Raw genomic sequence first — 22,862 nt, 5'->3', positions numbered from 1 at the left:
TCATGCTTTTCATATAATGCATAAAGCAAACATAAACAATTTGAAAGCGTTTCAAATAGTTGGAAAATTGGCGCAAAGTGAAACGACGTTTCGTGGGAAGATTCATTATTGGGATGATAAGCGATTGAGAGTTGAATTGAATGTTACTTATAACCTGGTACCCAGTATCACTGTGGAAGGCCTTGGTAGTGGCAAATAATTTTTCAATATTTTGCAACACTTTAATCTCTAAAAATATACAAACAACGGCCTAAACAAAACACAGTTTTTGATCAAATTTATATATAGGCATTGAAAAGCTTTAAATAAAAACATTTTCACAGTATCAAAATAAAATTGAGCAATAGTCAACCAAATATTGGAAATGGATTTTATTTATATTTTTTTAATTGACTCAAACTTTGTGGGGACCTTCCAAAGAAGTCATTTTGTGTCATTGGTTCACCCATACAAGGAAGGAATTTTCTGATCGGTTTGGTGCCTGTTTTAATTTTGAATTTTTTTTGTATGTTTTTTGGGACAAAAAAACGTAAGCCAAAGTTTGGGTTTATTAAAAAATCTTTTGATTTTTTTTTAGAAGAGGTTTGGTTTTTGCTAAAATTTTTATTTTCGTCAACTCTTATTTTTTTTAAATCAATTGACTGCCCATGTTCGCATAAATGTCCCATATGCAAAAACAGCAAGCTGAGAAAATTGCATTTGAAGTTTGTCCCACGCATAAGGCTACGTGTTAAGTTTTCACGAAAAAACTGGATTTACTCCTGATTTCTAGAACAAAGTACTGGATGTTATAGGCTCTTTTGAAAGAGCACACGATTTTGAACCAAACTGCATCAATAACTCAAAAGTGATGAAAATGCATATGGGACATTTATGCGATCATGGGCAGTTGAGGAACTAGAGTAAAATGCATTTTTTTCAATTTTGAGACTATAACTTGTTTTTTTTTTTTGCATCCCCTTCCCTCTTGACCACGGCCAGAGCTGAGGGAAAAAACTTTGAAAAATATTTGCCTTATGATTTTTTTTTTTTGAAAAATTTAAATTTTAATCGAAATCATTTTCTAGCTTCAGTTTTTAACGTATAATCAAATTTTCATCTGAAAAGTACCCTGCAGATTTTTAGTTAAAGTCTAGAGTTTTTTTTAAAAGGTCCTATAAGCTTTTGTGTTCTATATATTTATAGGACCTATTAAAAAAAACTCTAAAAGTGTAAAAATTAAGTTAAATTTTGACTTCAACCGAATAATAAAAAATAAAAAATTAAAGACTACCATTTCAAAAAGGTCCTATATTCAATATTACGCCCTTTTGAAATATTAGAGTTAATTCCAAAATTTAACAAAAAAAAAATGAAAAAATCAGAAAATTTCACAAATGTTTTATTTTTAACATTGAAAATAGGTCAATTAGTTTCTGAGATATTAGTACTACAAAATAAGTGACTGTTTGGATAAGACTTAAAAAACTTCAAATTTCTTGTTTCTATCTCTTTTTTTTGTATTTCAGCAACCAGAGGTCTAATCTTCAATGTCTCTTTGCATTGTAATTTTTTTTTAAATTTTTAATGTCACTATTTTAAAAATCGAAAAACTGCAGTTTTTAAGTGGCTTTTCGGCCTAAAAGCTAAGATCAAGGGCTATATCTTGAAAACGATCAAAAATCTGTAAAGTATGTTTTTTTACTTGAATTTACAATAAAACCTGAAGTCAAAAATTAGTGTTGACTGAAATCTATATTTAAAAAAAAAAGTATTTTCAAAAAATCATACCTCGGCGGCAAAATTTTTATCCAAACTTTCCTTTGGCTCAAAAGTTGCGGTTTTTGTCCCCTAAAACAAGTAATGTTTTTAAATAAAAAATATGTATTTTGGAAAATTTATTTCCCGTAAAAAAAATAATTAAAAAATGGCAAATTTTTGTTTCCAAGCTGAGCAATTCTCTACGAAATCGGTCTTTTTTCTTCAATTTTAATTTTTGTATTTTTTAATCCGACTGAAACTTTTTTGGTGCCTTCGGTATGCCCAAAGAAGCCATTTTGCATCATTAGTTTATCCATATAATTTTCCATACAAATTTGGCAGCTGTCCATACAAAAATGATATGTGATAATTCAAAAATCTGTATCTTTTGAAGGAATTTTTTGATCGATTTGGTGTCTTCGGCAAAGTTGTAGGTATGGATATGGACTACACTGGAAAAAAATGATACACGGTAAAAAAAATTTGGTGATTTTTTTAATTTAACTTTTTATCACTAAAATTGGATTTGCAAAAAAACACTATTTTTATTTTTTTTATTTTTTGATATGTTTTAGAGGACATAAAATGCCAACTTTTCAGAAATTTCCAGGTTGTGCAAAAAATCTTTGAGCGAGTTATGAATTTTTTAATCAACACTGATTTTTTCAAAAAATCGAAATATTGGTCGCAAAAATTTTGAACTTCATTTTTCGATGTAAAATCCAATTTGCAATCGAAAAGTACTTTAGTAAAATTTTGATAAAGTGCACCGTTTTCAAGATAAATCCATATTTAGGTGACTTTTTTGAAAATAGTCGCAGTTTTTCATTTTTTTAAATTAGTGCACATGTTTGCACACTTTTGGAAAAAATATTTTTGAAAAGCTGAGAAAATTCTCTATATTTTGCTTCTTCGGACTTTGTTGATACGATCTTCAGTTGCTGAGATATTGCAATGCAAAGGTTTAAAAACAGGAAAATTGATGTTTTCTAAGTCTCACCCAAACAGCCCACCATTTTTTATTGTCGATATCTCAGCAATTAATGGTCCGATTTTCAATGTTAAAATATGAAACATTTGTGAAATTTTCCGATCTTTTCGAAAACAATATTTTCAAAAATTTTAAACCAAGAATTACATTTTAAAAGGGCGTAATATTGAATTATATATTAACATTGAAAATCGGACTATTACTTGCTGACATATCGACATTTAAAAATGGTGGGCTGTTTGGGTGAGACTTAGAAAACATCAATTTTCCTGTTTTTAAACCTTTGCATTGCAATATCTCAGCAACTAAAGATCGTAACAACAAAGTCCGAAGAAGCAAAATATAGAGAATTTTCTCAGCTTTTCAAAAATATTTTTTCCAAAAGTGTGCAAACATGTGCACTAATTTAAAAAAATGAAAAACTGCGACTATTTTCAAAAAAGTCACCTAAATATGGATTTATCTTGAAAACGGTACACTTTATCAAAATTTTACTAAAGTACTTTTCGATTGCAAATTGGATTTTACATCGAAAAATGAAGTTGAAAAATTTTTGCGACCAATATTTCGATTTTTTGAAAAAATCAGTATTGATTAAAAAATTCATAACTCGCTCAAAGATTTTTTGCACAGCCTAAAAATTTCTGAAAAGTTGGCATTTTATGTCCACTAAAACATATCAAAAATTTAAAAAAAATAAAAATAGTGTTTTTTTGCAAATCAAGTTTAAGTGATAAAAAGTTAAATAAAAAATCACCAAATTTTTTTTACCGTGTATAATTTTTTTCCAGTGTAGTCCGTATCCATACCTACAACTTTGCCAAAGACACCAAATCGATCAAAAAATTCATTCAAAAGATACAGATTTTTGAATTTTCAAACATCATTTTTGTATGGACAGCTGCCAAATTTGTATGGAAAATTATATGGACAAACTAATGATGCAAAATGGCTTCTTTGGGCATACCAAAGCCACCAAAAAAGTTTCAGTCAGATTAAAAAATACAAAAAAAAATCGAATGACCGAAATCCTAGAGAACTGCTCAGCTCTTTTTTTCTGATTTAGTCCTAATCAATACCTAAAACTTCGCCCAAGACACCAAACCGATCAGAAAATTGCTTCAAAAGAAACAAATTTTCAAATAATCACGTACCATTTTTGTATGGCCACTTTCACCATTAGACAGCTGTCAAAATTGTATGGAGCCTTGTATGGGTGAACAAATGACACAGAATGGCTTCTTTGGTCATAGGGAAGGCCTTCAAAAAGTTTGATCCGATAAAAACAACAAAAAATAAAAATGCAGAGAATTGCTCGGTTTTGGAAAATTATATGAAGAGATCACGAGTATCAAAATGATAATTAGCTAACTAGAAAAAATCAAACAAATCTATAAACTCAAATTAAGAAAAAAAAAGAATAAATACCGTCACTCAATTATCCAAAGTGAAATTTTTGCAAGGACTTCGTACAATCGATTCTGGACTGCATAACAAACAGTAGTCAAAAAATTACAAGTCTGAAATTAAAATCAAGTCAACAAATCAAGAAACGTTCCTGAAGCCCAACATAAGGCGAATCAACGGTGTTACCATTTGATTGGGATCTGCATTGATACATCTCAGGCAATCGATTAGGCGAAAGTTTAATTACTGGAGCAAAGTTCAACCGGTGCGTGAGTGAATGTATGCCTAGTTCATCAATCATTCTGACACTTCAGCGCAGAAACCGTTTGTTTCATTTCAGCAAAACTCTCACATCTTGACCTCGTGCTTTGATTTCGTTTAATTTTCCGACCTGTAGAGCGTCTTATTTGCATGTTTACCTTCAGCATGGGGATTGACCGGCGACCGGCGTGTATCGACCAATTTTCTAATTAAACCAGGCTTCTGGTTATGGCATCATCCACTTATTTTCCCATTAATATCACAAACCCGAAAAGGCGGGATCCCCTCTCCGGAGTTCAGATGTGTGATAGCGATCGGCCTCGTATCGGGGAAAAGTGGTTAGAAACAGAAGCTGGTAAAATTTTTATTAAAGTTCAAAAGCACTGTATATAATTAAATCCCACTTTGGACCATTGTCGGAGAGGTCTAATACAATTTATCTCTCCTACTACAAGCCCGGTGGAGAGGCTGAAAAGACTTTTTCGCTGTTGAAAAGGGGAAGAAAGATTGAAAGAAAAACACACATCCAGCCCAGTTCATGTTTGGGGATTTTGACTCATCATCGCCGAAGGCATGGGCGTATCTATTAGGCTTATGTGTATTTAAGACTCGGAATCTAATGTTGTCAATCCAAAATTGTTTACAGACAACTTTGGTACTGCATAAAAAAGTCTTACATTTTTTCCAAATCTATTCCTTCGTTCGATTCCCATCTACTCCAACCTTCCATCGGATGAGGATGTAAAATGTCGGTCCCGGCCTTGGTTGTTAGGCCGTTAAGTCATTCCAGGCAGGAGTCGTCTCCATGCCGTAAGTACAAACAACACACCAAACCAAGCCTACTCCGGTGGAATCGCTGGCGGCGGTTGGACTCGCAACTCAAAAGTTGTTTAATTTCTCATTTTAAGCTTTGGGATTTTTTTTATTTTAGAGTTACATTTAGAACTGAATCAAATTTTAAAACAATGAGACGCTTTGAAAAAATTCTCATGAATACCTATAATTGATAAAAAATGAAATTTGGAATTGATGAAATTCGTTTGGTTTTGTTCGGATTTTTAAGAGAAAAAAATGTGTACACGGAAAAAAATCTTGATTTTTATTTTACTTTTTATCACAATGAATTGAAATCTCAAAATATCGATTGGTAAAATTTTGATTTATTATTTTTTGTATGGGTCTGGAATAGAGGTGGGCAAATAAAGAGCGAGCCGGTTCACTTAAAAGAGTGGACGAACCATGGTTCATGGTTAAAAAAAGAGTCGCGGTTCTTTTTAGACACTCTTTCAATTTTTGAACTTGTCTCTTTTCAAGATTATAAACTTTAATTCGTTGAATTTCAAACAATCCATTTGTTTTTAAGGATTGAAAATGTCATTTCAAATATTTCAATGATTTTAAATTAATGTCAAATTTGTCAAAATTGTCCCACGGTGCTCTCGAACAAACACTTTTACAAATTTAAACATAAATTTATGGTTTTCAAATGCAAGCAAAATGTCCTAGTTCCAAGTTTATAAATATCAAATATAATAGCATAAAAACACTAAGCTTTGAAATAGCCTTTTCAACAAAATTTTGAAAAAAGAGCGAAAGAACCATTCAAAAGGGCCGCGAGCGAAAAAGAGCGGCTCCTCAAAAAGAGCGGTTTTGCCCACCCCTAGTCTGGAATAAGCATCTTTTGCGTTAATGTTAAAAGATGGTGTGAAATCTGGTACCCAAGATATTATTTTTAAAAAAGAATTGATTTTTGAAAAAAAAACTAATATTGTCAAACAAAATTTCAAAAATGATTTTTCGATTCTAAATAAAATTTGCGATCAGAACTGACTTCACAATGATTATGATAAGACCCGTTTTAAGATTTAAGGCAAAGGAAAATTTTCATAAAAGCAGTTTTTTGCTATTAAAAAATGCTTTATGAAGGAATTGCACACCTGCAAAAAATATTTCCGGAAGAGCTAGAAGTTCCTAAAATTGTCTGCTTTTGACTTTGTTTTGTACAGTCGACTCTCTGGTTGTTAATATCCAAGGGACCGTCGAGGAAGAGAAGCATCAGTTTACAGAATGATGCAAAATGATGACTCGATTGAAAATATTTTTTTCTTGATACTCAGCTATGGGTCGTAACTTTTCTCATACAATCTGCAGATTCTCCGGAATCGGTTCCAGAGTGGCCAAAGTTAAAACTTTTTGGCGTAAGAACCTTCCTTGGACTTATACGAACCCAACGCAACAAAGAGCACCTCGATCCGACGCTCCGTATTGAACTGATTCGCGTTCTAACAAAACCGTCGAAATTTTTTATATATATTGATATAGATTTTGACCAAAATTTTAGCACAAAAGATGCCCTTTCCTCGAGTCCCCGAAAATTAAAAAATAAAGTTTGATTAATTTAGAAATATTTTGTAATTATCTTTTAGCAATAAAAAGTCAAATAAACATTGTCAATTTTTTTTTCGAGTACTTGAATTGAGCATGAGCATGAGAGACCACCCATGGTTGTCCTTCTCCGTTGCTGAACAGAACCGTAATATCCTTTCAGCACTACTGATTATAGGCTTCGACGATCTAGTGGTGTTTCCCTTATCAACAGCATGTATGAATGCGCTGAAAAGATAAAACACCATGATTGCTAAAGCTAGATCAGTTGCGAATAGGTAACAGTCATTGGCCACCAACGGCGCCCGCCATGTCAGTTTGTAGATCTCGATTTTAAGGGACGGTAATGTTAGTTAGCGCAGGTTGCTACTAGGGCAGCTGATTTACTCTGTGCTTACACCCCACAAGCGCCAGGAACCTGAAAACTTGTTAGAAGGATAGGGTGTTTGGTCAGGATTCATCATAGAAGGTGATAATGCGACCCAAAATCATAGTGTTTGTTGAAAGGTATTATGGGGAAAGTGGGGCAAGTGTAACAAGCTAAGGAAATGCTCGTTATAACCCATCAAAAACGTTAAAAAATCTTTCGGATTTGTTATAATCATCTTATTCCAGGTCATGACAGAGACTTTGATAGAACAAGTTTTTAAAAAATCCTGTTTTTAATGTAAAAAAAATGATTTAAATTTTTTTGATTTTTCGTACGTTCTACTCAACTAGTGGGGCAAGACGAACAACCCGTTGGGGCAAGAGGAACAATGCATGAAAAAACATGCTAATTTACTAATAATTGAACTGTTATCACTTAGATACATCAGATTAGAATGAAATTGAAACATTTCTTTCATTTTTAGATTAAATAATAATATTTTACTAAAAATTTGATCGTTTTTACAAAAAAAAAATACATCTAAGTAATTTCATAATTTAAATAAATTTTCATGATATCACTATATTTTGCATGGACAATTTTTTTTAAACAATTGTTTATCAGTTTTTAAGTACTTTTAAGTATTTATTTCACAATAAAATATGTTGTTGCAGGAATTTGTAATTTTTTCCATACTAAAAATCCATATGGTACACTTGCCCCACCTGAACAAGATTTTTTAAAAGCTCTCAACAAAAATAACCAAAAGTTAAATCATACTTTATAACAGGTGCAAGTCATTGGTAGGGACACTACTGATATAGGAAAAATAGCATTTTGATAAAATGAGCCTTGAAACGAACCCTAAGCCTTATTTTGTACTTTCCAAATATTATAAGAAAACAAAGGTTTTGAAAAATACTTCATTCAACCTTATGCCCCGTGGCGTTTACGTCGTTTTGGCGGTTATGTGGTAGTAGAATCAGATTCAATCAATCAATAGAATCAATTATATAATCATTTAGTTCATGAACGAGTTACGGAATAGACGCGACGAACTCAACCATCAAGTGCCTTCCGATCTTCTATTTTTTTCCGAGTACTTGAATTTTTCCAGTAACGCAAACTTCAACGAATTGTTAAGATGGCTAACCCTTAAAAAATTAGAGATTGTAAGACATTTTTGTGATTTTATTTTGCAGCTTTGCCAGGTTATTATTAGTAACAGAGCAAGTAAGTTTCATCAAATTTTGCAGCAAGGGTTCATGGAGGGAAATGTACTTACAAATTAATAAATCTTTGCAATGATATAATTCGACACCTCTGTGCTCTCTTGTAATAAGCTTGCTGATTTTCCTATCTAACTAGCATAAGAGAGCACAAAGGCATCAAATTGTTGAATTACTTTCAAAAAAGGCATTTTTCTAATTCATTTCCACTCTGTAACTTTTGTTACACTGATTTTAAAACGTTAAGTTTTTGCTAACATTCAAGTATTCGTCTAATCCTACGCCCATGCCCCTTTACCAACTCTAAACTCCACAGCCTCCGCCTCCGGGGCGTTCATCAACTCAGTGTAGATCAAACAAAGCTCGTCCAGCTTGAAAGCGAAGCATTTGAGGCACAAAAAGAAAGCACCAACTCTAGAGGAAGTGAGAGGGTGGAGAATCGCGGGAGGCAGGAAAAACAATCTTAATCGGATTGATAATCGAAAAGCCAAATATTTAAATTAACAATCCTTTTGTTGGGCAATTTCGCCCCCCTCTCTCTCCGATGGCCTCGAAAGGATTGAAGTCTCGCGCGAACGAAGCCAGGATTAGTCGGCCAAGGCAGACCGGGGTCCAAACTATTCCAATTTTAATTGCTTTAATGATCGATCGATTTGATTTATCGATTGATACGATGTAAATAATGTGTACGGCTCGGCGTATGATGGAGCCGATTTGTATGGCCGATCGATTAGTACCAGGTTTAGTTTTTTCTTTCCCTCTCTCTCTCTCTCACTTTGTATGATCTTCAGCAGAGCTTCTGAGTTGGCCTTTGATGCCGATCAACGCCGGCTGGAAAGGCGAAAAAGGCCCGCGGGATTTTAAGCTTTAATTTACTCGTGTAGCTAATTAAACAAAAAAATTACAGATTGTTAGATTAGGTTTAGGTAAATTAAAGGCCCGTTTGGAGTTTGCCGACTTTGGCGAACCCCGAGAGAGTGTGGATTGGGGATTGGGGTTTCCCCTTAAAACAGGAGGGAATTTTGGAACTTGTTTGGAGTTGCAAGATATTACAAAACTTGACACCATCTAAAAACTGGTAAATATTTGTTTCCGCCCGGGATCGAACCGGGGGCCTTCCGCGTGTTAGGCGGATGTGATAACCACTACACCACGGAAACAGATGATTTGATCAAATTGAACCCCCAACGTTAACTGTTCAATTTTGAAAATTAAAACGCATCTAAGCTCTATTCTCTTCGTCTAACAACACCCAAGTGAAAGGCATCGAAAATTATTCGAGCTTGACGTTAAAGCCAAAACAAACAAAAATGATGTGCTAGTCAAAGGTGTTCCCCCCTAATCAAGCCGTGATCGTCTAGTGGTTAGGACCCTACGTTGTGGCCGTAGTAACCCAGGTTCGAATCCTGGTCACGGCACTGTGAAAGCTCTTTTTTTGAACCTCTATTGTTTTATTGGACTTCAGAAAAATCCATCCTTCCAAGTAATCAATCCCAGCTACTTGAAATTCAATTATTCCTGAAACAATGTAGCTCGGCGTAGTTAATTCAATTTCACTCAACCCAATTAGCCAATCCGCAGACGCGCTTCGCAGACATTCGAGCTTCTATTCGCGAACGTTAGCGCAAATAACTTCATCAATTCCAGCGGATCACAAATTCCTGCGTTAATGATACGAGATTGGTCCCCTTTGGGTGGAAACTCCCGAGGTGACTGTTCCCAGGAGAAATCCTCGCATGGCACCGAAAATGAACGATCTCTCTCTGGGGAATGATCAGCGCAGATGACATTCCTAAGCGCGGGATGTTAGAGGAGATGCCGTTGATCAGACGTTGACATTCCGTCACGTAGAACGTGCTCCAGAAGCCAGTCTGAAGTCGTGGTCGGAAAATTCAACGAGGTTGAAAGCCCGACGGTGATTCATGGCATGTTTCTCTTTGTAACCAATATCTGTTAAATTGAATTTCCGTATAGCACATGTGGTTCATGATTATCCCTCCGCGTCCCTTAATAATAACATCCTGCGATGCTTCTGTGAGAGTTCTCGCGCGATCGGAAAATTGCCCATTTTCGCATAAACGTGCAGAGCTGTGAAAAAACATGATTAAATATAACCATTAATGAGTACCTTGAGGGATGCGTATCAACCTGGGTCCACCGTATAATCGGCCTCGACGTGGCAGCAGGTAGCCCCACCACCGGTCCGGTCTTTGATGAAACTGTGTAAATTTAATTCACTCATTTAGAATTTCATTTAAACCGGAACGATTCCAAGGTGCGGCTCAAGATTGACCCCAAGGGTCCTTCTGGAGCAGGACAGGCTGGCGGTACCAGCAGTGCGCGCAGTACGATATGATTATAATATTAAAAATTATAAAAATTGACGAAAATTATATGGTAGCCGGAGATGAGGAGTTCAGCTTCCCTGGTGCGGTTTATTATCAATTATGCGAGATCGTCGTACACCTTTTGGATCGAACCAATTTCGACTCAAGCTTGGCTGGTTCCAACAATATTCGCTTATTTTGGATCGTTGAGGTTAGGTTGGCCTAAAAACGATCGCTTTTTGGCGTAATTTTACGACCTTTTTTCAATTACTTGCCCTTGTCAAGTGCGTACTTTCGGAAACTTTATGCCATTTCTTGTCCGAAGCCGGATAGGACACATGCCTTGATCTGGTTTAATGTGTGCGATGAAAGTTAATACGAGTTGTTCGACAATGGTGCTTAAAGTTGAGGGTACTTTTTTGGAAAGAGACATCCAGAAGGTCTTTTAAAAAAAGTTCATTAACTGCCGTGACCAGGATTCGAACCTGGGTTACTACGGCCACAACGTAGGGTCCTAACCACTAGACGATCACGGCTTGTTGAATAGAGGTTACAATTTAATCTTCCCGATCTGAAAATTTGATAATCTCTTCGACTTTTTCATTACACGGCTTTAATACAAATTGAAATCATCAGTTTCCGTGGTGTAGTGGTTATCACATCCGCCTAACACGCGGAAGGCCCCCGGTTCGATCCCGGGCGGAAACATGATTTTTTTTTTGTCTTCCGTCCTCCTTCACGTATCACACTTATCGACTCAGATTCGAATTCTAAGCAAATGTCTGGGTGTGTTTTTTGTCACTCTAATTTCTCGCAACTGGCTTGACCGTTTTTGTCCGGAGGTTCCATAAGTCATTTTAGAAAATCATTAATTTTAGTAAAGTATTTCAAAAGTGATGAAGCAATTTTAGTGAATGCAAAAAAAAACTAATAATTTTCAGAGAACCTTAACAAAAATCGGGCCTGACTCCGTAAATCAACGAAATAAACACTTTGACATTCAACCTCTGGCGGAAATTTTGAAAACTAACTTTTGATAAATAAAATTCTAGGTTTATTGCAAACATTCAGGCGCAATCAAATGCAAACAGGCAGCTTTTGCAATTCGGCGCTGTCGTGCTATCTTGTCGCTCGTCACTTTTTGACGATTCGAGAAAAACGCGTTTTAATGTTTGACCTTGAATAAACAGAAAATAGAGCACGTACGGTTGTACGGTTGACCATTACTAGGCACAGCGATGGAATAATCATCATCAAAAGAAAATCTCTGGACGTTCATCAAGAGAAAAAATCTGAAAGGAGCATAGCTCTCCTCTCTCGCGCACGAAAGATCGGTAAAAAGAATCTAAAAAAATCATCATCTTGATTATTCGGCGGAACATCTTTTTCACCACTACACTTGCAAGTGTAACGTCACACGTCAAAAAATGACCTGTCACATTTTGTAGATGAGCAATGTGTGTAAACAAAGTGAAATAAATATTGTTAAGTGGTGCTGACAAGGAAATTCACAAAAAATCATCAGCAGATTGATTTTCTTGGAGAACTTCGGGAGCGATTTTCTTTTGCGTGATTTGCCTCCTCTCTCTTTCGCGGGTGAAGAAAGTTCGCCAGCGAAATTGATTTTTTTGCGATTATTCCATCCCTGACTAGGCATACACTGAGCAAAAATCCCACAGCTTATCGAAGTGTTCTACACATGATCTGACCCTGCTGTACAGAGCACTCAAATATCAATCGCAAAACACATGAATTTTGAGCACCAAAAGATACTGTTAATTCAATAGCAAAACACTTGAACTTGACGTGTTGCGTCACATGAAATACTATAATATATTTGATGGTTTTAAATGGCTTTTTTCTATAATCAATGCATGTTCGCATGTAATAGAAATGGATTTCGATTTTTCTTTAAATAAAGAAGATGTTGCGCAATGAAATTTGTTGGCTGCTTTTATTTTCCAACAAGTTGCTGTGTAAAAATTTTGCTATTTTTTTCTTCATCCGGTTGTCCCTGCCTTTCTCGATCGTCCTCCTGGTCAGGTTCGGTTTGTTCGCCACCACTGCTTCCTGGGAGGTTCCTCAGCGTCGGCGAGTGAAGCACCGGTGCCGGCGGAGATGGAGGCCCCTGGAGAATCTTCTTGTTGATGCGAAACCGCCGTGGTTCCATCGACTCAAACTGTGCCTTGACCATCCGAATGACGCATAGCTTGGGTTCGGAAAGGAACTTTATCACAAAAGTTGGCTTCTGTCCGGGAGACCAAGCCCTTCCGCTGGCCATACGGAGCCCGAGTCCGAGGACGCAGCCTTGTGGCGATGCTCATCTTCGCGGTCACAAACTGGGCAAGAAATTTACTGGACTGGAACATGGCGGCAGCGAACTCAAGCGGTCTACAAAAAACAACCACACCGGATCGCCAAAACTTGCAAATGAGGAAACAAAGCAAAGTCTCACGAAGCTGTCGCGAAACTGCATTTCAAATCAAAACAAGATCAATTTCAAGTGTTTTCCTCATCACTTTGAATAGTTCAACACAGTGGGGTAAATTCATGAGCAAAACACTTAAAAAATTTGAGCCACCCGAATGAAAATCGATGTCAAAAAATACCAAAAAGTCAATCGCTAAAACACTTGAATTTAATAATGGATTGGATTGAAATTGAAACACAAACACATTAGATCTAAGATGCGGCTTAATTGAATTATTCAAGTGTTTGGGCACTTGGAAAAAAAGGGTGGCGTATTTTCAGTGTAGTGATTTTTCACGCTTAAAAAAATCTGATTTCACGGGGACCCTAAATTCAAAACATCAAATTTAACGGGAATTCGCAGATCGTGAAAAATATTTAAATAACCCTGAAAATCTTTTTAAAATTATGGAAAGTTCTTTTTATGCTTTATTGTATATTATTTTTCAAAGAGCTAATAAAAATTCATCACTAAATTTAAACGTGACACAAAATAATACTTTTCTAAATTTCGAAAAAAAAAATCCACTGAGTTAATGGATGGGCTCTATAAATAATTTGAAACGAAATGTAGGGCAAGCGTATTCTAATTGATTGAAATGCTTTTTTTAATTATCCGACTAATATAAAGCTAAAAAAATTTCGCTAATTTGCTTCTATTTTATCTTTTTACATCTTATTGAATTTCATATCAAAGCAAGATTCAAAATTTTGTCCAGCCAAAATGATTAAAATAATTTGAAATGTCTATGAAATTTTGCCAGTAAAAATATTTTTTGAGGATTTCATCTCACTTTTCATAAACTAAAATGAAAATCAAGAAGCCAAAAATAATTCAATCTGTAACGAAATCTTCAAATTTGTATTCGAAAGCAGAGCAAAACAAACAAAAAAGATATATTATTTTTTAACTTCCACTTGAACCTTCACCCAACTTATGAAATATCGTGAAAATTAAACAGAACTCAGGAATAATCTGATAATAAATCAATTCAATTAAAATAATCTGGGCAGTCTTGCAAAAACTCATCACAAAATAATTATATAGCCACACAGCAAAAAATCCGATGGTAAAATCGCATGCAAAAGCATGCACATTATCTTCGTCAAAATAAACACTTAATATCACACACTGCATGCACAATTTTTGAAAACCAAAAAAAAGTAGAAACCGATGGGATTCAAAACCGAGCACCAACAGTAAAGACTGACGCCTTAGCCCACTCGGCCATCAGACCGATGAAAAACTGGAAAGATAAACGCATATATGAGCTTGACATTTCGGTCAAGTAGGTTTCCCATACTGATGGGCTACATATTTCAGGGTGTAATATTACACAGAATTGCATAAATTAATTCAATATTTATTTTACACCCAGGCCTTTTACACGCAGCTGGATTACTACTTTTTTAGCTGTGCAATGTTAAACAGTTTTGGTTAAAAAAAGCCAAAATTTGTAAAAAAAAATTAAGTTAAAGTTGTAACAATTTTATGTTGATATATGTTTTGCTAACAATTCTTCAAATGGCTTTTTAATTGAAAACTAACAAATTTTATATTTATATTTATTATGTTATCGCCCTCGACCCGCAGGAAGCAGCCACAGTGGCTCCCGAGGTGGTGGAGCCACGGAGAATGAAGCCGGGGTGGTGCTCTACAGTTCGGCTGAGCTGTGGGGCATTTTCTCCGAGTACATCGGCAGGTTCAAGACCTACAAGACCCGCTTGGACCAAGTAACACTCGTCAGTATGTAACTGACGAGCGATCTCCAAGTATGGAGTGTAAGGAGTTTTATTTTATTTTATTATTATATATTAGATTTTAAACCGATCCTCGGTCCTAACCTGGTCGCAGCACCTAAAAGGACCTAATAAAAATAAGTTATGAACAAAAAAAAAAATATTATGTTATTTATTGATTTTTATTATGTTGTTATTTCTAAGCAATGATTTGAGAAAATAGATATATTTCACGGGATTTCACGGAAATCTAAAAATTTCACGAATTTCACGCTGTCCGCAAATTCACTAACCCTAACCATTAACATTTTGTGCATTGTCTTAAAGTTTGGTTGAAATTGGTTGCCAGAGTCCCTAGATATAATTACAAATGTTTACAGTAATCGGGCTAGTACGTGTGTCAAACGCGTTCTGACCTGAAATCTCTTTGGCCAGTTGTCGCACTTACATCAATTTCAGGGTGTGCCAAGGTTGCACGATAAGATTGAAAATTCATGTGAAAAGTGAAAAAAATGCACGGAATTTTTTCGTTTTTTATGGAATATCTCAGGAATGAAATCGAATTTAGGGGATCTGTGAAGGTCAAAAGGTGCACAAAATGACGTTCTCAGCTCAAATTGACCCAAATGCACGAGTGACAAGATAGCACGACAACAACGAATTGATCTTGTGAAGACGACATCAATCACCGTGGTTTTCGACTCAAACTATCTTGACAACGATAGTTAGAGAACCGAATATCGCACAAACCACAGGACACAAACTCATTTCCAAGCAAACGCCACAGATAATTTAAAATTGTTGAAATTCCTTCAACTCCCCATTACGTTGATAGATTGTGTCTCAAATGGCTCAACTGGCGCAAAAAAAATACAACGTCCAAGAATCCGGTGCAGCAAAAAGGACGATGCAACTTTAATTAAATCACAACGAACTGGGTTGCTCACTGGATGCTGAATGGAAATAAAGTTCCACAAAAAAAACCCAACAGCAAGAATGAAAAAACATCTCCAGAACAAGCAATCCAATCAACATTAGGAGGCATTTTGTTTGTTTTTCAAATTTATTTTGCGCTGTTGGCGAAATCTCGGGCTCGAAATTAAACCCATATATTTCGAGTGCTGTCGAACTGAGGATTGGTCCGCGAAAAGCGCACCTCCTTGCGTCAAGTTGGAAAATTAAATCCTGTCCCAAAATTTACATAAACGGTTTTAGGATTGAAACTTCCAGGACGCCAGGACACAAAGTAAACAAATTAGATAAATTATTTCATAAAGATTCCCATTTATTTATTTGTTCATTTTCAGATCCTCCTTTTCACACGGATTTTTATGGGCAGCTCGTGATCGAAGCTGTTGCCTCGCAAATTCAGGTGTGCGCCAGGGAATAACCGAACGATTGGATTGTTGCTGCAGAACTGCAGTTTATGGATTTTTGATGAGAATTGCCAGTCTGTGATTTTTGGGGTGATTTGCTAGTTGTTGGTTGATTGAATATAAATTTCAAAATTCAAGCCAAACATTCAAAATTTTGAAAAACTATCACAAAACATTTTATTCGTTGATACAGATATGTTCCAACCAAAAAATAATAAAATATCAATACATTTGAGAAAAAAATCCTTAAGTTTATTTTTTCTAAATTTGATATAATTTTAAAAATGACCTTTTTGATTAAAAATACAAAAATAAACGTTATACAATGCTTTCTTAAATAGTTAGCAATCAATTGTATACATTTTTTTGGATACAAATTTAAATTTTTAGCATTATTTTCTTTTGCCCCCTGATTTTCAAGGCATTAATGAAGAGGGAGGAAGGGGGGACAAAAAAATTGTAATGGTCTTAAAATATTTGAACAAAAAAAATATGTTAGGAACGTATTTTTATCGATTTTTGGCAACATTGTGGGTATTGCTCAGGACATCTAAAAAAGTGACTTACTAAATAAAATATCCCATTTTTGTAATCTCATTTTTTACAACAAAAAAAGTATTTCCCAAAATAGCAATTTATGCAAAATCTAATTTTTAGATATATTTTAGAAGACAAAAATACCATCTTCATGGCTAAGGTTCAAATAGATCGAAACTGATTTGGCATCCACCTATGTGGTTGGTGCCTTCTTCACTCCTAACCAAAAATGGATAACATTAAATTTTTGAAAAATTTATATTCATATAAATGATAAAAACTGAATACCAAATTCGTTAGGGCCAGCTTCGTCCAATTAAGATCCGGCTTGTATAAAGTACATAAATATTACTTAATCTAATCTAATCTAACACAAACGCAGCCAGTCCGATGAACGCATGCTGGAAAATCTTGTGATTAGATTACGCCCCAAGCACTTTTCTTGTCAATAGTAATAATTGCAGTACATCCGAGGACACCCGAAAATGAATTGCAAAAATTAAAGCGGCCAGCCCTACTGCGTTGTATTAACCACGGAGAGGATTCTATGAACGGATCACATTTCACAAAATCTACAGGGGAAGAAGGATGCGATGACATACCGTACCAAACGCTCCGAATTAGTTGTGGTTGGGTGTGTAAGTGTAAATTTGGCAAATAATTATATTTAAAGGGGGGTTTGTGGAAATGGAGAAATGGGGATTGAGAAAATGTAAGATGGAGAAGGGGTAGGAAGGAAATTTCATTTAATCAATAGAATATAATTTATATTGGTATGGTATGTATGGAAAAAACAGCCAAAAATTCTGGAAAGATGTCACCAAAACCAGGATATCTTCAAAAAGCAGCTTTATTTTCCTGCAACCGTAATTGGACACAGCCTGACGGCATGACGATCGTCACGTTCATGCTTGTTTTCGATTGACGAACCGAATCGAATAGAATCTGCTTCAATTTCAAAAATATTCTGATTTTCAGAAACTTAACACAATTAAAGTAACGCGTTTCGAAGGCAGGTGATAAGTGTACCTTTCGACAAATTTTAGGTCCAAAATGGGTTATTTAAAAAGAAAAGACGACTTTTTGCAAAAAAAAAGAAAAAAATAACTGAACAAATGTAATTTTTTTATAATTTAAATTTAAAAAAAAAATCCACCACAATTACCCTAAAATTATTCACCAATAATGCTCCTCTCTCTCTCCACGTTTTCAGATGCTCATGCAGATTTGCTGCGATAATCGATTGCAGCGCCGCTGAAATCGCCGAATGAACGGCCCCATTGCAAAATGAGGAAAAAGAGGCAGAAAAATCTAATTTAGTCCTGGAAGTTTATTGATTTAAGCGCCATAAATTCTCGTTGACGACGATGGACGAGGCCCGGTCAATCGGGACAAAGCGGAAGTTACCGGAGGTGGTGCCTCCTCCTGCCCCCCCTTAAAAGTGGCTTGTGATTGTTTATGAAGCTGGAATTGAATCGCATTTTTTTTCGCGCTGCCCTTTTGGGATGTTGTTTTTGCCCAACGAACATTAACGGCAATCAGCTCGAATGAAATATGACGAATGCTTTTTCTTGCTCAATCAAACGTCAGTCTGGCCTTTCTGCGCGCGAGCGCGTAACAAATTGAATTTAGCAGCCGATAACGATGCATGCTGCGTATTCAACTCTCAAAGTTTATGACGATGACTGATTGCTGGTAGAAAACGAAAAAAAAATCATTCCCCCAGCAAAACAACAGGAAAATCATTTAATCCTCTTTGTTGTAATCGAATCAAGCGTGTTCCACTTAAAACCAAACTGATGGACTCCTCCAGCTCTGCTTCCAGAGGGTCTGAGAGTCCAGCTGACCGGTCCGCGTCGGTTTATTGGACACAATTATTAATGAACTGCAATACATTACACTTAAGGTGCCCTACCGCAGCGCATTTCTCGGTGATTGTGCGAAAATGCTGCAACCGTTGCACGAGCGTTGATGCAGCAATGTTGCCGGTAATGGACTTTGATTTTTATGACTTAACATAATATGTCCAGCAGAAATGTTTTACATTTGTACAACAGTAATTTGTCGATTTTAATGGTCCAACTTAATGGAGGAGAGTGGTTAATCAACGTGTACTAAACATTGGTTATGTTTTGTTGACAAATTCAACCCACAAACGAGAAAGATTGAAGGGGTTTGGAGAATCAAGCAAACCTCGCTAAAATAATCGTCGCTCATATTAGCGTCTAATCTATCTTTATCGTTAACGTTATTTCAATAATTCTATCGGCGATTATCTTATTGCCGATAACGGACAATAACTCATTTTCTAAATCTATAAGCTAATTACATTGCTCATAACTGAAAATATTATATTTTTTCAGTGGATAATAAATTAGCTTATATCTGTAAGCCCATATATCCAATTGAAATGTGGTCGAAGACAAACTTATGGGAAATTGGACGAGCTTTCTGGTGAAAATTTTGTCGAGACTGAAAAATCAAGTCTGTCATATAGAAATTGCCATAAACCATCAAAAAACCTATTTTTTCAACATTTTTATTTTTAAAACCGCTGTAACTCCACAACTTAGGACAATGGTCAATATGGAGACTTTTATGTAAAATTGTCTGGAGGATTGACTCTGACTCTCGTGTTCGGTTTTTGAAAATTTTGACGTGTTGAGCACTTTTCAAAAAAACAGTTTCAGTAAATGATGTGTGTATTTTTTTCAGGTGAGTTGCTCCATCCTGCATTTTTCGTGAGTCTTTTTGTAACATCTTAGGCTATTTTCACAAAAAAATGGAACGAAAAAAAAATCGTGGGCCCACCTTCAAATTTGACTGTTAAACTTAAAAATCAAAAAATCTCATAAAAGTGGAGTGTTTATTTCTTTCAGTGTATTTTTTTCGGAAAACTCGTCAAATTTCCTACAAATTTGTTTTTGACCAATTTTTGATACGATGCTTCGAGATACAGCGATATTTAAATTACGAAATACAAAAATATTTAAAACACTTACGCCCTTTTTAAATAACATTATAGAGTGTAACTGGCTCCATATATACAAAAATGGCATACATATGCCTAGGATTATCCTAGGCCTAGTAGGATCCTAGTAGGATAACATGTCTACAAAGTTTCATTTAAATCGGAGAGGGTCGAGAAAAAAGTACCTAAAAAATTCCTGTTTTGGGCTGGAATTGCTCCAAAGCATAAATACTTAAAATTGTACGCAAAATACCATATTTTTTTCGAAAGTATTCAAATTTTCTTAATTTGCAATATGTGTATCAAACGAAGCGAAATTGTGTATGCTTCATAAAAAAATAGTTTCGTTTGATACCCATATTGCAAATTATGACAATTTGAGTATATTTAAACAAAATCACGGTTTATTAAGAAAACTTTAGTTTTTTTTTACAAAAAAAAACTGTAATGAAGTGAAAATGCATATAAAATTTCGCATGGTTTGATCCGATATTGCAAATTTAGAAAATTTGAGTATTTTAGAAAAAGTACGGTATTTTGTGAACAATTTTTAGTATTTATTCTATGAAACTTACTACATTTTCCAAAAATATATTCTCGTAGTGAAAGAATTGAAAAATTTAAATGATATTGTTGAATTAAGTTGATTTTACAAAGATTTCAAAAATGAGTTGTTGTTTATTTTCGTCGCTAAGATTATCGCCGATAGAATTATCAAAATTACGATAACGATAGATTGCAAATATAAGGGGATACGTATGGTTGCTCAATGTGAAAGAGGAGCATGAGAATGGATGAAAAATTCACAAGTCAACCTAGTTTTTTAAGCAACTTTGGATCTTGCAAGAACTACATTAGACTTCATTAATACTAATAGACACCTCAAAAGAATTCAAGACCTATCAAATTAATCTAACCTGTGAAAAAATTGTCAATTAAGTCCTGAGCAAACCATGTCCTAGATTTTACAACACATACAAACATTTGTTCAGTTTTGGATTCTGAATCGATACTTATTAGTGAAGATGAGTTGACGCAAAATAAATTTAACTCACACATCTAAATTGTAGCCTCTCTGTAGATTCAATCCCAGACGGACCCGGTGGCATTTTTCGAGACGAGATTTGCCTGACCACGCCTTCTATCGGATGGCGAAGTAAAACGTCGGTCCAATTGCGTAAAAGAGGTTTTGAGTGACTCACCACACATAACTTTCGGACGCCTAGAAATGAGCAGAAACTTGCAACACAGACCACAAAAGACCCGGGGGTCGTTAAAGGGGATTGCTTTGCTTTTATCTAAATTGAATACATCAAATCATACAAACAAATTGAGCAAAATGTTTTTTTTAGTCAAGAAAAGTCCTTAAAAACTTTAAGGCATCAAAAAACTTCATAAATTTCTAATTAATGAGATATATACAATAAAACTCTAATCACACTCCCTCAACTTGCTCGTTTCGAAACTATTTCCACTGTTCCAACCATTTTCACACAACAGTGAGTGAGAAATCTCATCACCCCACCATCGTGACGAACCAATCTGGACAATCGCGTTACCTTTGCTCTGAAATGCACCAGCATCCGCAAGATCTTCAGCACCTTTCTCTCACTCGTCCGCATCACTATTTCAGCTTTGAAAAAAATCTAAAAGGGAAATCACCCCGTACGGGGATATCATGACGCTTGATGAATGGTGGAAAATTAAATAATGCAAGAAGCATTTTAAATGCCTATTTTAACCGGGTGTATTTACACTAACTGCCCTGGCACATGATGCTTTCTAGCCGCTCAGGCCACATCATCAGCGCCGTGAAAAGAATCACGTTTATATCCATTATGGAAAATAAATTAAAATTGTTAGGAGAACAACAATGGCCCTTTAGGAAAATTGGTTTCATTTTTTCGCTCGTTTCTTCATCGATGAAAAGAGCCAGTAGCAGCAGCAGCAGTTTTCGCTAATGAACTTTGTGCGCTACAATGAAAAGTTATTTCTTCTTCTTCTTGATGTTTTTCATTGAGACAGGTAAATTGTAAACACGGTAGCCTCTTTGGATATTGACTGTTTGTTCTGACGATACAGATGAGCTCTGTTAGTGGCACGAGATACATCAGCTTTATTATCTTTTTCCGGAATTGAACCATATGATTCATTTTAGTCATGATTGAGTCTATTAACAGGGATATTTAATTTGTTTCAGTGCATTGATTTGGTTCTGCTGTGTTTTGAAGAACAAAAAGCACTCTTCTTTATTGTTTTCCCTTTAAAGTGGTCTTATCCAAATAAGAACTTCTTTTTTTTAAGTTAAATGTCACATGGACAGAAATCCTGTTAGCAAATTTGGTTACTTTTTTGTCGAATTTGTTAACATTGAAATGTTTCCAAAAACGTCAACGTCATTTTGGAAACATTTCAATGTTTGAAAATTCGACAACATATAGTTAACAGTTTTGCCTACAGGATTTCTATCCGCAAAAAACTGAATATTTTGTCCTGTCTTTTTTTCTAGATATGTATTCAAGAGATACATTCTGCGTCATAAAAACAATATCATTGTTCTACACTTTATTTGAATTGAAACCCACGTGGTCCAACTTCGCCACCAGGTACATCTTCATCGCTGCAACTTTGTTGCACCGATCTCACCCGACAATTAAATTAATTTATTTGATTAATTTAATTAGCCCGGCATTTTTTTACGGCCCTCACTGTCAAAACCGTCACTGCGCACAGGTAGGAAAATTTTAATTAACGACTCGATAAAAAGCGACAAATGACACAAAGTATGACGTTTGTTGCTTTGACAGTCGCGTGGTGAAAGTGCACTGACCGCATATTTTAAGTTTTGCAGTGCAGTAATTGCACCTTCGCGGTATCATTAGAGGAAGGGTTGGGGCATATTTGAGGGCATTCTTGGCGTTACAATTTTTGCGGAAACCGGCAACTTGTAGTATGATAATTTGGTAGATTAAGGCAAGAATTGCACCGACTTCGTTATTTGCGCTTTACGACCCGGAATTTGCCCGGTTTAATGTGCCTCCCTGTGGGCCCATTAGCGG

The 22,862-nt window shown here is 35.4% G+C and overlaps 1 protein-coding gene and 4 non-coding genes across 5 annotated transcripts in view; 2 read left to right on the top strand and 3 right to left on the bottom strand.

The window, feature by feature from the left end:
- The window catches only part of LOC6044531 (homeobox protein aristaless), a 132,786-nt gene extending 119,795 nt beyond the window's left edge, over positions 1 to 12,991 (bottom strand). Inside the window, exon 1 of the mRNA XM_038250849.1 lies at positions 12,729 to 12,991. Within this exon, the coding sequence (XP_038106777.1) occupies positions 12,729 to 12,991 (263 nt within the window). The remainder of the gene's footprint in view (positions 1 to 12,728) is intronic.
- Trnav-aac lies at positions 9,471 to 9,543 on the bottom strand. The gene has a single exon. It is a non-coding gene; the product is annotated as a tRNA-Val (tRNA).
- Positions 9,730 to 9,801, top strand: Trnah-gug. The gene has a single exon. It is a non-coding gene; the product is annotated as a tRNA-His (tRNA).
- Trnah-gug lies at positions 11,175 to 11,246 on the bottom strand. The gene has a single exon. It is a non-coding gene; the product is annotated as a tRNA-His (tRNA).
- Positions 11,346 to 11,418, top strand: Trnav-aac. Its single transcript has one exon. It is a non-coding gene; the product is annotated as a tRNA-Val (tRNA).
- Positions 12,992 to 22,862: the final 9,871 nt, after the last annotated feature.

This window comes from Culex quinquefasciatus, chromosome 2 (assembly GCF_015732765.1).
Source record: "Culex quinquefasciatus strain JHB chromosome 2, VPISU_Cqui_1.0_pri_paternal, whole genome shotgun sequence".
NCBI classification, from domain to species: Eukaryota; Metazoa; Arthropoda; class Insecta; order Diptera; family Culicidae; genus Culex; species Culex quinquefasciatus.
The sequence above is the reverse complement of the archived record's forward strand: the minus strand, read 5'-3'. Positions and strand labels throughout refer to the sequence as shown.